We start from the raw sequence: 14,663 nt of genomic DNA on the forward strand, positions 1-14,663 counted from the left end.
ATGGAAATGTTTCTCTTGGAAAAGCTTTTTCATAGTGATATGGTTACATCAGCATAAATAAAACTTTTGGTATTGATAATAGATTAGAAAATATAAGTCTTAGGGTGGAATTCAATTTCCAGCGATGTGGTGCAGGGACATCGCCGGCAATCATGGTAGAAATCTCTGCTCATTTTTCCTCGCACCTCTATAGGGTGCAAGGATAAATGACTGGAGATTTCTGTGAAATCTTTGCCGCAAAGTGTCTCACAGACATTCTTGAGACACTTCGCGGCTAATTGAATTCCCCCCTTAACATTAAATGTGTGCTTAATGTTAAAATAGGAACTACTGACAATGTGTCTCATGTCTGAGTCATGCCGCTAGCTCCTAGTGAATTGATAAGCTGCATTCTGATGAATATTTGTTCTGCTCACAAAATGGCTGCCTCCACTGTGTGGAGACGATGGATTTACTTCTGTGACAACTTTGTAGCTGTCCTGCATTAGTCTTAGACAAGAATTGGATACCATCATTTTATGCTTTCTATTATCATTTTGATGTGTGTTAAGTGGCTATTTTTATATTTTGTCAGATGAACCATTTGTAGCTTTATGATTGGTTTATTATGTAATTGACATAACATACAATCCACCTGAGAGAACGCTAGCCAGGACCTCATGTATTATTGGAGCTCTCTAGACCCTAACGGAACATAAAGTGTCTCCCGTCCTCCAGCTCTTACCCTACTACTCTTCAGTCCTCCTATATTATCACACACGGCATGTAATGGAAGTGCGGATCGGTATCACGTGTGACCAGGTGCACCAAATAATGCATATTTGTCATGTAGTCAATACACTTGTGGAAAGGGGGCATATGGGGTACATACAGCCCAGGACCACAAATCATTCTAATCCACCACTGCTTGTATACTGCAAGGCACTGCATACATTATATGCATCTATATAGATAGCCCTATAAGACATATACATTCCTATATTACGGGCATTCAATGTCATACAGGCCTGGTTACAACTCTTTATACACAGAAGGATTTTGAAATGAATCACCCACTTGCTCTTTAGACTTCCAGTGTGACTTTTAATTGCTTTCTCAGATTTCCAGTGTCAGGACGTCATTTTGATCATGTAACACAGTAGACTAGCATAATACTTTTATGAGTCTAGTTCAGTTAATGTAAGTAGTACCTAAATGCAGCAGACACACAAGGTCACTACAGCCTATATTCGGAAGAATATTGGTTCAGCGGACAAAATGGCTGCCTCCACTGTGAGTAGAGGAAGAATCCACTTTAAGGAGTAGACATTTTAGGACTCCATTATGAAATATAGAACAATTTACTTTTTCCAGTTTTGATCTAATTTTTTCCTTTTTCTTTAATGGAGTTTTGCATAGACATAATAATTAATACAATGTGCCTTTCATTATACCCACACAAGGGATTGCTATTATTTAGGAAGGAGCATAGAGCTGGGTGAAAGGGCTAATTGCATTTTATGTATAAATTAAAAAATCTCTAATTTATTCATAATCATTTACACATATTTGGTAATTCATAATTGTATCATTGTGCTAATCATAAATATTGTTAGTGTTTTTTAAGATCCTGTGTTTATGTATGTTGCTTGGTTAGGTGAATGTGAATTTTATTTTTTATTTTGTTTAACTCTTTTTCTATCTCACAAAATGTAATGGACTTTCATTTGGTTTAATCTGCAGGAGCTGATCCCAGAGTTCTACTATCTCCCAGAGATGTTTGTGAACACTAATGCATATAACTTTGGGGTGAGGGATGACGGAAATGCAGTTAACGAAGTAGATCTCCCACCATGGGCAAAAAATCCTGAAGATTTTGTTCGGATCAACAGAATGGTGAAGACATTTCCTATAAATACACTTTTAAATGTTAAGTCTTTCTTGTCTTGTGTTAAAAGCATTGGGTCTAATTATTAATGCAAGTCATTGCATCTCTTTAAATCACCTTTGTGCTATATTTGGCTACTTTCCTGGCATATCCGTGGAGACTCCCAAATTCCGTGTAGGTCTCCCAGACTCCCAGGAAAGTAGGCCATTCTCCTGCATCCTGTGGGACGGGGGCCTTGATGCTATGATTCGTGGAGTTCCGCTGCCCTCCACTCTTGCATTTCAACAACACTACCTAAAGTTGGCAAGTATGCTTTAACCACTCTATTATGAGGTCCATAGAAAAATAAAAATAAACAGGCGCTTGTGGTAATGGCTGCTAGGAAAATATGTATGATTATCTTTAATATATAGTATAATACACTTGATGTACCCAGTGCAGTCTCTAAAGAAAAAAAGATACAATAGTATTTGATATAGCAGTGCAAATTGGAACATTAATTTGTATAAAATCAATATACAGAAACCAGTTGCATATGTAGAAAATTTACATTTATTAAAAATTCAGAAGTACCAGTAAATGTTATTCCACAATATACATTTTCAACAACAGATCCGTTTTAATGCACTTGACACATTGTTTATAATTCTGCAATGAAGGCTTTTAGGGAGAAAAACCCAAAGGAACCTCAGAGGGGGTATACCTAAAGTTAGCGAGTATGCTTTAACCTCTGTCTAATAAAGTCAATGTCTGAGAACCCTTCAGGTTTAACCTGGATAATTGTGTTAAAACTAGGAACTCGATTTTTTTTATGTTTTTATATCCTAAAACACACTGTTATATCTTCCAGAGAGTTTTATGCATTGTAATTGTGTAACAAATTTTAATTGAGTGACTTAGAAAGATGGATAATGTAACCTGACCATGTATAAGATAAATTGGTAAAAATATCAGTGTGCCATATGTCCCAATTGGAAATTGCTGCAGAGCTAGCGCTATAAAAATATAAATGTTAATAAACAAATGTAATGGAGTTGGTTCAAATACACCTAATTTGGCACAATTACAAGTTAATGTTCAATCTATAATCTGAAAGGATAAGAAAACTTATTTGCAGCTATGAAGAATCTGCTGCTGTAGAGTAGCCATCAGTAATGTGCACTTGTTATTAGTCTGTGCTATGTGATGGCTTGTGGGAGACTACAGACTAGATGCTTGAAATATTCAATTTATACATCAGGGAATGTTGTACTAGCCTCATTTACCCATAGGATCCAGTCTGATTACTGCTGACTTTCTCATGAAACATTAATAAAGCATTGTGTTCAATGCTAACATGGTTATGCTCTGACCTTAGTGATGTCACAGAGGACAGGAGCCGTAAGTAGTCCCTGATAACATTACCTTAATGCTAGCTTCATCAATCATAATCTAGCAGTGGCAAGAAAGCTTTCACAGATGTGCATCTGCAGCCTTACTCAGCCTCTCAATCCCTGCAGACCGCAATTGATGCTGATGGCCAAAAATAGAACCAAAACACAAAGGCAAACTCTTCTAGTTTATTAAAAATATGCAAGAAGCAAATTAAAGGAAGAGCTGCATACATTGTTCTAGACTGGTGTTTAATGAAACTCATCTCTAAATTATTATAACAATATTATCATTTTAAACAACTTGGAGTGAATAAGCGCAAACCTAAAAAACTGAAGTAATCTTTGGAACTGAAAATGTTTTAGTTCATTATTTGCCCATATAGATATGGTGTTCCATTTAGCTGCACCTAGCCAATTATTGTCATGCAAATGAGTCTGAGTAGTCCACATTTCCATGCCTATTTCAGTCCTGCTGTCACTAGAGTGAGAATCTTTGTTATTTATCCACATGTACAGTGGACTGACAGAGGCAAGAGTGAGACTTTCAGCACAGCCTTTACAATTATTAAAACCTATATAAAAAAAAACTGGAATGTTACGTTTGCTCTTAAAGAGTGGTGTGCTCTTCTGCCCTAAGCATTAAAAAGCTCCCACCACCACCTCTTCCACCAACTTGGGTTGTACACGTTTTGGTATATAATGTACAATGAATGGTAGACTCTGATGGAATGCCCATCTTTGGGTAGAGGGGTTATACAAACCCAGCTTCTGACTAACAGACCAACTAGCCATTAACAGTTTGAGCGATATAGTTGCCCCCCAGAACTCTATTAATGGAATCATTATAGCTGTAATGTAACAAACAGCGCAAGGTGCCTCCGGAACGTCCGCAAGACACCTCGCGCGGATTTCTTGTTTGCAGAAGTAGCGCTGATTTTTCCTGGCAACCCATAGAGGTGCGATCAAAAATCTGCGTTCCTTTTTACCGTAATACCCGTAAAGAGCATGTCATATCGCAGACAATTGAATTTTCCCCATAGAGCGCCTCAATCTGAGTCACAAGTGGCACCTGATTCAACAGAATTTGTTTAAAGGAGAATTAAGGTAAAACAAAATAACAATAATTTCCGTAATTTATAGTGCAGTAATATAAATATGTATTGAGTCTTGCAAACAAATGTATCAAACACTAGTAAATTAAAAAAGAAAAAAGACGGTATTGTGACAAAGATTCTGTCTCTTTTAGGTTTTGATTTGTAAAATAAATTATCTTGTAGATTTTAAAACTAAACCTTCAGATGTGATGAAAGTCTTCTTGCCAAGAAGGATCATTGATCCAGTGGCATATGTCCAATAAAGCATTAGGCTGGATGCGCCTTGTCGGTGTCTGGAGAGGAGGCTATCTTACGCTGTTCTGTGTGCCAACTAAAAATATTACTCTCTACACATTTGAAATTGGAAAGCATCCAGTCAGACATGTCATAGCATTCCTCGTATTACATAGCACTAGTATCCTACTGCTGTAAAGCTAACCACACATGTGACGAAGATTGGAGATCTGTCAATCCATCCCTGTTGTTGGGAGACAGTCAGACAGTAATTTGGCCATATAATTGGGCAGGTTTGGTGGGTACCTGTCCTCTGATGGCCACTCTAATTAGGTCCTCAGAACACAGGATCTTCTACAACATTTACTGTAATACTACTTAAATCCCCAAAATAAGGGTGTAAATGGCAACACTCTTGTAGCTTACAAAATGTTTAAGTGAAATAAGACACACACTTCCAGCAGTAATTAATAAGTAACATTATAAAGTACAAGTATATAAGTATTATGATTATTCCTTCTTTATTTAAGACTTCAATTGTTGCCAACATTGGAAAAGTTCTTGCAGGGGCAATGGGCTGGTGGGAAGGTGCATATGGTCCTGTTTAGTGCAGTCCTAGTGGAACTGTGTGCACTGTAATTTCCATCATGACATTTTCACTGAACATAGTTACAAACTCACTTTTTTGCATTTAAATTTTTTTGTTTTTCAGTAACTATATACTTTAAAAGCCTGCACCTTATATATAAAGTAAGGTAAGTTGTACTGGACTATAGGCCAGTTTTGAAGAATAGAGACATTTCCAGGGACAAAAATATTCTGAGGACAGCTTGTACACTTCCAGTAAATCCATGTCAATCTTGCAGAATTCTTTCCAAAAGATGAGCATTATTGTAGCGTAAGAAGATGCAGCTGTAAGATCAGATCACATTGTTCAACTGTGACCAAGACAATGGGTTGTGAAATCAACACGACCATTATGGACATTACAGGAGAAGGAGGAAGAGACACTATCTAACACAACAATCACTGCAATGCATGTACTGGTGTGCTGTACTACAGCCCTCCATTGAGGCATTATGAGGATATGACCCAGCAGGGAGCTTCTGGGACCACTTCCCATACATTTAGCCTTATGTACTTAGAGGCCTGTAAAAATCACTTTATGGATTGATGACTGAGAACCACTGGCACTTAATACTCCAATTTTTGAATTTTACAATAAACTAATACACATCATGCATAGTGTCATCGTTGTTGGGAAAATACATATAAAGTACAAATAATTGATTAGATTCCTACGACACATTTGAAGGCAAAGTCCACATTAAAGAGCCAGAGAACAAGGATGGTGGGAGTCTATAGAACCCCGGCAGTAGGTAAACAAAGGAATTAACTAATAACCATTGGGGGGAAAGATGGCAAGGTTTTAATGAGGATGGGAAAAGAAGTTGGAAATACGATTTTGGCACCACAATTTTCCTATACCAATGACAGGAGCCGCATTTTACTACTTTGTGCTGTTGGAGGTCACTGCTTTGTTTCAAGCTCTGTCTGTTGCTTTTGGCTGGCTTATTGTCTCCCCAAATCATGGTACTGTCCCTATCTTCACTTACACAACCACATGTCTGGACAAGCCATTGTTGAAGATCAGCACACTACACTTCTAAAATACTCTGTACTGGGTTTAGCATCCCAGTGATCTCTTGCACACGGATGTGCAGGAAATGAAAAACAACAACTTGTGCCTTGACCCTTATCAAATTCACCTAAGAAGGGAGGACATCCCCATGACATGTGTTTTTTTTTTATGCCATCCCTAATTAAATTTATCCTGGAAAACTGTTTAAGGAAAATCAGGACATACAAAATCTCTACTTCTATACAATACCACACCTAGAGAACAAATATAACTTGATTTAACAAAGCCATCTCTTTCTAGAAAGGATGGTAAGCTGTGCAGAGCTTGTGTATGTAAAATCAGCACAAGGTGTTAAAGAAATATGAAGAAATAGCTGAGACAGGGAAAAAAACATTTATGAAACACAACGCCCTCAAGCCACTTAGACCTTTTGCTCTCTAATGTGCATAATTAGATAACACCAGCGCTTTCTCCAGCTTACATGAATCTTTAAAACTCAGCGAGATAAAGGCTAAAAATCTCTGAATACATTAGAGGAGCATCTTCCTGCTGACATCAACACCAATTTTACTGTAGATAGAGAATATGAAAATATCTGTATATATATTTTTCACATTTTATTTCCTGACATTATGGAATCAAAAGGAATTTATTTGTGAATTATTGTAACTGGTGAGCACATAATACTCGGTGTTGTCTCTTATAAAAAAAACCCTCCTCCAAAGCATTTCCTTTAATATAAAATGGAAAACAATAATAATTGATTTGCCACTTTTTGCTGCGATACAGCGAATTCATTGACTGGAGTCCATCTGTGTACAATTAATGTGATTTCAATAGTTTTTAAAATGAATACACCTATCAAAGAACAGTCAAAGCATACCCAAGAAAGGCGCCAATCATGGCAAGAATGTGAGATGATTTTAAAGACTTGTAATATACACTTGTAGTGTCGTGTCCATCATATTGAAATGGATAGGTAGAACATGACCCAACTGTGAGTGTTATTAAAACAGGATGTCCTACAAAACTGAGCATCTGCATGAAAAGGACACTTATTAGGGGGCCCCTAGGAGACATCTGTCAATCCTGACAGTGTTGGCGTTTTCCATGGCAGAGATGGGCAACAATAGCTTGGGCGAGTGTGGCAAAGGATAAACCATTGAAACCATAGGAAACTTAAATAAAATCTCACCCAGACCTGCCAGAAAAAGCACATGGGACTCTCGTATATCAAGTGGAGGAAGATTCTATGGTTTGATGGGACCAAGATTGAATTTTTTAACTGCAACACTCTGATGTAAGCCTAACACTGTACATCAACCCAAGGACACAATTCTTACCGAGAAGGAACATGATGCTATATTGGATTCTCTGCTTCAGGACCTGGAAAACATGCAAAATAGAATAAAAATGTATGAATCAAGATGTGGAGAATTATTGCTGCAGTCTGCGATTAACCTATGACTTATGAGATGATGCATATTTCAGCAGGACAGTGACCAAAAGCATACAAATACAAGCAGACAATCTCTTGATGTACTGTACAGCCATTTATGAGATCAGTGATTTGGGAACTCATAACTAAGTTCCGGTAACACAGAGCCTAAACAGACATAGCAAAAGCCATATTGGATTGACCTATATATAAAAAAATATAAACCCTGGATTTACCGACTCAAAGTCCAGACCTCGATCCCATTGAGAATATGTGAAATAGTTTGAAAATTGCTGTTTATCGATGGAATTTAAGCATTTTATGTTGCTCAATAGTAAGAGATCTTTAATAAATCCATGATGAAATAAAAATAAAATCTGAAAAATAACATAGGGGTTGAATACTTTTTATAGCCACTGTAGTTTTTTTTTATTTTTTAACTCAATATTTTATTGAACAAACGTGTGCCAGTTAGGCATGAAGACGCAACAAGATAAGACAATTTGAGCATAGTCACAGTATGTAAAAAAAAACAAGAAACACTTACAGAACAAAATGGTATTAGATATAAAATGTAGGTGATTCAAATACAATACATTAGGAAGGTACAGGATGGAGGGGGTGGGGTGTTCACTACCTGTAAGAAGAAGCAGAGAAATAAGTCTCAGAGGTAAGACTAAGAGAAGGTAGGGAGGCTCATCCTAGAGCCTAGGAGAGAGATGAGGGGTTTTCTGGGTGCTCGAAAGGCGGCTTGGATGGGGGAAGATTAGGGAATGTTACATATATATAGCCAGGGGGCCCAAATTTGATGGAACCTTTCCTCCTGGTCATGCAGGTGTTAGGTAATTTTCTCCATACTGGCTATGAACCAGAGGTAGGTTTTCAAAGAGGAGACGTGGGGAGATTAAGCCTGTTTCCACGATTTGGTTATCGGGCAGCATGCGGCAGCCAGGACATCTGAGGCCAGTTTAGCTGAATGAGTGTCAGTGTACTAAAGAGGGTAGCAGAGAAGGAAGGACAATGGGTCCTTCCTGATAGGACATTGGAGGAGAAAGGACTACAGGTTGTCACGTTTGTCCCAGAAGGAGGAGATGATTGGACGAGACCACCAGATATGTATAAAAGCACCACTAAGTCTGCAGCCTCTCCAACAAGGAGGGGAGGCAGTTGGTTATATTTTAGAAAGTCTATTAGTTGTGAGATACCATCTATAATAGACCTTGTAGGCATTTGCTTTAAGTACAGTGGAACTAGAGACAACACTCAACCTTATAGTGTCCCACCAATCCTCCAAGGGCGGGCCCAGGCCCCTCTTCTATTCCCTCTTGTGTCCATTCCCTGTCACCAGCATATCGACAAGTACTAGGTTATAGCCACTGTATTTTTAATTCATAAGTGATATATATCAGCTAATAGTGATATAAGTCCCCTTGGATTTCTGTGTAACAAAGGAATAAAATAACTTTGGTCTTCATGCTTTTATACAGACACAGAAATTCTCTGACATTTAATATTGAATTATTATATACAGTAGTGGATGCAGTTTTTGGCTTTGTAATGAACACAGAACCGGTTATAAACCATGACATCAGAACTCACTGTTTATACAGATATTATTTACAGGGCTGAGTGTACTGTTTAATATATATTTAACATTTGCAAATGTGATATTGCTGCCGGCCTTACACAGGTTACTTTATGAGCGGTTACATTGAGTAATGTGCGCATATAACCTATAATTGCCAATCATATTCTGAGTTTTATTTGTCAAGTTTGGAAATTGAAAGCAAACATCTAATTGCTATGGGTTACTGCACATTAGTGCTCATTGCACCGCTACTAAATACACTTAATAGTATTTCAGTTACTGATTGACATAATGGGGCTCATTTAATTAGATTGTACAAGAACAATGTTTTGCTTCAACCCACAGCAACCAATCAAATATCAGCTTTTAGCAGTCTGGTGTCGTCAGACTAATGAAAGCTAACATCTAATTCGTTAATATGGGTTACAGCACACATTCTACCGCACTTTTTATTAAATAAGCCCAACCAAGGTCATACTCTAATGCAGGTTCCTCACAAACCTACAAACATACATACATGTTCCAATGTACAGTAGAATTGTTGTTGATGTTTTTATATGTTTATTCCAGGCACTGGAAAGTGAATTTGTCTCATGTCAGCTACATCAATGGATAGATTTAATATTTGGCTACAAGCAGCGAGGTCCGGAAGCAGTGCGTGCATTGAATGTCTTTCATTACCTGACATACGAAGGCTCGGTGAACTTGGACAGTGTCACAGACCCTCTGTTACGGGAGGTATGTATGTGATATAATAAATGGTTCATTCAATTGGTTCTCATCTCCTGAATTCCATAAACACAATGAAAGCATAAAGCACACAATGTGTAAAATGGTTACTAATTGATCCCAAATTGTTTTCTACACATCTCTTAGTACTACTCTATCTTTTCCAGTTGTTCTTTTTCATTTTAATACAATTGTGTTTTTTTTTTGTTTAGTGCTTTAATAAATGGCCCTTCTTCTGTCCAAGCCTAGATTCTTGTTCAATCAATAGCCCCTACCACAACACCCCAGCATTAAATTAGTAGTCCCGTTACCCCACTTTATATGAATAGGCCCCACCATAACCCAGGTATTAACTATTCCCCACCATTAAATAAATAACCACCACCAATAAATGAATAGCTCCCGCCACTATTAAATGATTAGCGCCCACCCTCGCTCTATCATTAAACTAGCTGCTTGGTTCCGGGGGGATGTGCGGTGGGGGCGGGAACAGTGGACCAGGAAGTATTGTGTGCCCCAGTCTGAGTCCTCATGCCTGGAAGGGGAGTTTCCGGGCAACTGGAACCCCCCCCCCCCCTTTTCTATTTCGCCCATTAAACGTATAGATGACATGATACAGGTTAAGGCAGAGTCATTATTGGTATAGCCTCAGTGATGTCACTAGTTTCTAATTAATTGAATGAAGGTTACATTGTCATGGATATTGATTCTCTATTGTGTGGTGTTGACTGATGCACTAAATCTATTGTACTCGTGAAACAAATAGGAGACTATTCATGAGAAGGAAAAATATTCTGATCTATATAAACTATATTTTCAATTTCTTTTTTTTTTTTTACTGTGCTTTTATTTTGAAACATTCATTTGCTTCTCTTTTGACACATTCACCTTCCAGTGTCGGCACATTTTACATTTTCTCGTTATCTGTGGAACATATTTGTGCTCAGCAGCTTTCAGAGGAATATGTGGCTCTTTTATGAAAAAACAAAAACATGTTTATTAATATTGTTGATAGATAAAACAAATATACTTATATATAAACAGTAGCATTGGCTTAACCACTGCATACCCCCGGTCTCATCAATACTAAATCCACAAGCACTATATTCCTGGCTCTCTGTGTGAGGAATGGTCGCAGGGGCAGTCCACGGCCATGTACCATTGCAAATTTCTCCTCTTAGAGTTGCGTAGGCAAATCCATGATGTTGGGGTACCATAGTACCCCTTATGTTCGGCGGCACATCACGCGCAATTGAATACCCCCCTAAGGATATTCTCGCCGATTTCTCTGACCACATACAGGCACAAGGCAAAATATAGTACATATATAATTCTTTACAATACATGGGTTATAACCGTGATCCTAATGTTGAAGTGATGGTGTCACTAACATCAGAAAATAATTCTGCATCACTATTTAATGATTATATATGTGATAATACATTCCCTACAGTAAGTTATATAGATATTTGAAATCACTGTGGAGTTCTGTGACCTTATAAATGCACAAGGCTGTATGCTGAGGACTTTTATACACATTATAGAAATTCTAGGTGACTTCTAATATCCTACATAATTTACAGTAGGGTTCTTTGTTCTTTCTTATAATACACACGTTTTCCTAATGAGCACTGAATAATGACATCAGAACTGACTGTTCATACAGATATTACATCAGGTAATCACATTACTTTTTAGAAGTACAGTAAGTATAAGTAGGTTACCTTCCATGGCACATATGTTTCTCACCTGATTTATATGGGTCATTCTAGCTATACAAGTCATCCAAATCTGGATGCTGCTTTATGGTAGACTATGTAAATGTGACGTGGGAAGTCAGCAACAGCTGCTGGATGAGTTTTTCTGAGATGTGGAAGACGCTCTCTGTATCCTCCATTCCCCAAGATATCTGCCATCTGCTGTATGTAAAACATGCAATAATTTATACATTGCCGGGCTGTGGGCTTGGTACATTTCTACATTATAATATACAAGTGATTGTACACAGGTCTTATCTAGGTTTAATGTGACCTGATCCAATTATGCAACTTGTTTTGTGTGTACTATTAGGCTGTTTGAATATACAGAATCACATTTAATTTAAATAGATTTGTATTATTATTAAAAATCAGAATCTTAGATGGGTAATATAGACTAGATTTATTGAAACGCATTTGGGCCATGGTATAAGTTGTTATGCACCATGTATGTGACAATGAGGCAAAGTTCTAAACACTGTTTCACAATCAGTGCAACATTGTAATTATTTACTATTCTATATCCGTAAATAACAACTATTATACTTTTTCTCCTTTAGAGAAGAAACATTTATTTTCCAAATGCATATATGTACCAGACATTCTGCTTCTGTTCAAACAACCATTTCAGAAATGTATTTTTTTGAATAGATATTTTCTATCAAGTACAATGTTACGTCTCTGTGGAGACTGTGGAAATAGACGGATTGAGACACTAGTAATACCCATACTCCCAATGCCAATTGTAGAGTCTCCCTCTAACTCTGTTATTCACTGTTGATGCACATAATCCTGATACCTCAACAGCAACAAAAATCACCAAAAAAATAAATTTATTATGATTGATAGAAATGAGTGACACCACTACAATTTCTTCCAGGTGAGGATCCTTTTGCTATTTTTGTGTTCTCCTGCAAAGGAATTAAGGAAACCAGTAACTTATGGTTTCATTTATAATATTTCCTATCTCCCCCAGTAGTTGGAGCATTGCAATGTCATCAGTCATTTAGAAAGTTGTACAAACTCCGTCAGAAGCGTTTCTCTGGAACAATATACTCTTCTCCATATGACAGAATATCGCTAGTATGTTTATGGTATATAAATTATATATTATACTATATATTTTATATATTGTGTCCAGGATTAGGCAACATGTGCCTTGCAAGCTATTGTGGAACTACAAGTCCCATAACAGTCCACACATATTACCTAGCTCCGCTTTAAACTGCACAAAAAGTGCATTTGGTGTAATATGCGGTTGAAATGCTTAGGGCATACCGTATTGTGGGCGGGTCATAGGTAGGAACGTTAGAGGGTATGGAGAGTTCAGGGCTGTAAAGGTTAATGGTAGGGAAATTACAAGTCTTGGACTGTGAACATGTAATTATGGAGATCATGTATTGATCACCGTAGTGTTAAATGTATGTCTATCCTTTTTTTATATTATCACAACATTTGCAGGTTTTATATGTAATCTAGACACATTTTTGTGTCAATGAAACCTTCAAGTGCAGGTGTGTAGATTAGTTTTATGTGTAATGAAACACACACACCAATCCAATGTTAAAATGTGAAGAGACGCTGGAGGGTATTGATTCATTCTTGGTTGACAGGTGAAATCATGGCTGCTCCACTAAGCACAGCAATTATAGCATTAAAATATAAGAAGGTCAGAGGAACAGATAATATTCTTCTCTGTGTCAGATTAAAAATTGACACTCTTTGACAGCATGGGATCTCTGGCTGAGAAAATTATGACAGCTTAACTCATATTGCAGTTGTAAAGCGGTAATTTATAATGAACTTTACAATGACTGTCTTTTCCTGTGGTGAAACATGACAGAACAGTCTGGATACAAAGCCTGTATCTCTTTCTAATATGTAAACATCAATTATGTTGAGTATTAGATATTATTTTGAATTGTCTTTTCTACAAAAGGGACATCATAATCCGGTCACATTTCCTGTGGGCATATCCATTGTATAATTGTAAAGAATGCAGTTCCAGCCCATTAGGCTGCACTTTCCACTTCACTGTTGACGTGTGTCTTGCATAACAGGTTTAAAAGAGAATACTGTTTTCACTTTGCTGGTGGAATAAGCAGCAATTCATGTAGGTGGTTTTACTTATTTTCGTGCACACTGAGATGTCGTTATTTGATTTTATAATGTGTATCTTGTAATTTTCTGCTTGAGAATGTTAATGAAATAATTTCATGATGCTTTGTTAATAAGTTATTGTTCCGTTAATCTTGTAGCTGGGCAGGATCATATCAGTATATCAGTGAAGATGTATATTATCCCAAAAATGGCTATATTCCTTCCAGACCCTACTGGTAACTGCCCCCCCCCTTAAATAGTGTTGAGAAATCCATTATACATTTTACTTGGAATAGCAGACCTCAAAGAACATCCTCTAAACTACTTAGGGGTATGTGGTCTTCCTGATTTTTCATAAAGATCTTTGATCAGTACTCGCTCAAAGCTAATCTCTCAACTCTGTGTATTCCTATGAGTCCATCTGCGGTATCCCCAACATTTCTCTTGGCACATCCTTTAATAGATTCTCTGATTAGCTACAGGCAGATCTCAAATATAGATTTTTACAAGTGAGACCAGTGGCTGTCTCTCTTCGATGATCCCTCAAAAAAATTTCACTTGGCCAAATAAAGATTTTTTTAAACTTTCTCCCCCCTACCCAAGATCTTAAACATCTCACCCCTTTGCATTGATATGCCATCACCACCATACTCATAACAGGGTGATTTCTTCTCTTTATGGCCTCTTACTTGACTCCCTTCTCCCCTGCCACAACCACCCTGAATCAGAATGGGAGAGAGACTCCACCGGATGAGGAGGTTTGGAACAACATGAGGGCCAGGGGAGGGCTGGCAGACTTTAGCCCGGGGGCAAGCACACAGCACTGGCCCATAAATATATA

The 14,663-nt window shown here is 37.5% G+C and overlaps 1 protein-coding gene across 5 annotated transcripts in view; it reads left to right on the forward strand.

Annotated features, from left to right (window-relative positions):
* Nucleotides 1-14,663, forward strand: part of NBEA (neurobeachin) — a 468,711-nt gene that overhangs the window by 426,073 nt on the left and 27,975 nt on the right. For all 5 annotated transcript variants that reach the window (XM_075198991.1, XM_075198992.1, XM_075198993.1 and 2 more), the window contains 2 exons: nucleotides 1,723-1,875; nucleotides 9,807-9,974. In XM_075198991.1, the coding sequence (XP_075055092.1) occupies nucleotides 1,723-1,875; nucleotides 9,807-9,974 (321 nt within the window). The remainder of the gene's footprint in view (nucleotides 1-1,722; nucleotides 1,876-9,806; nucleotides 9,975-14,663) is intronic.

Source organism: Mixophyes fleayi, chromosome 2, assembly GCF_038048845.1.
Source record: "Mixophyes fleayi isolate aMixFle1 chromosome 2, aMixFle1.hap1, whole genome shotgun sequence".
Taxonomy (NCBI): Eukaryota; Metazoa; Chordata; class Amphibia; order Anura; family Limnodynastidae; genus Mixophyes; species Mixophyes fleayi.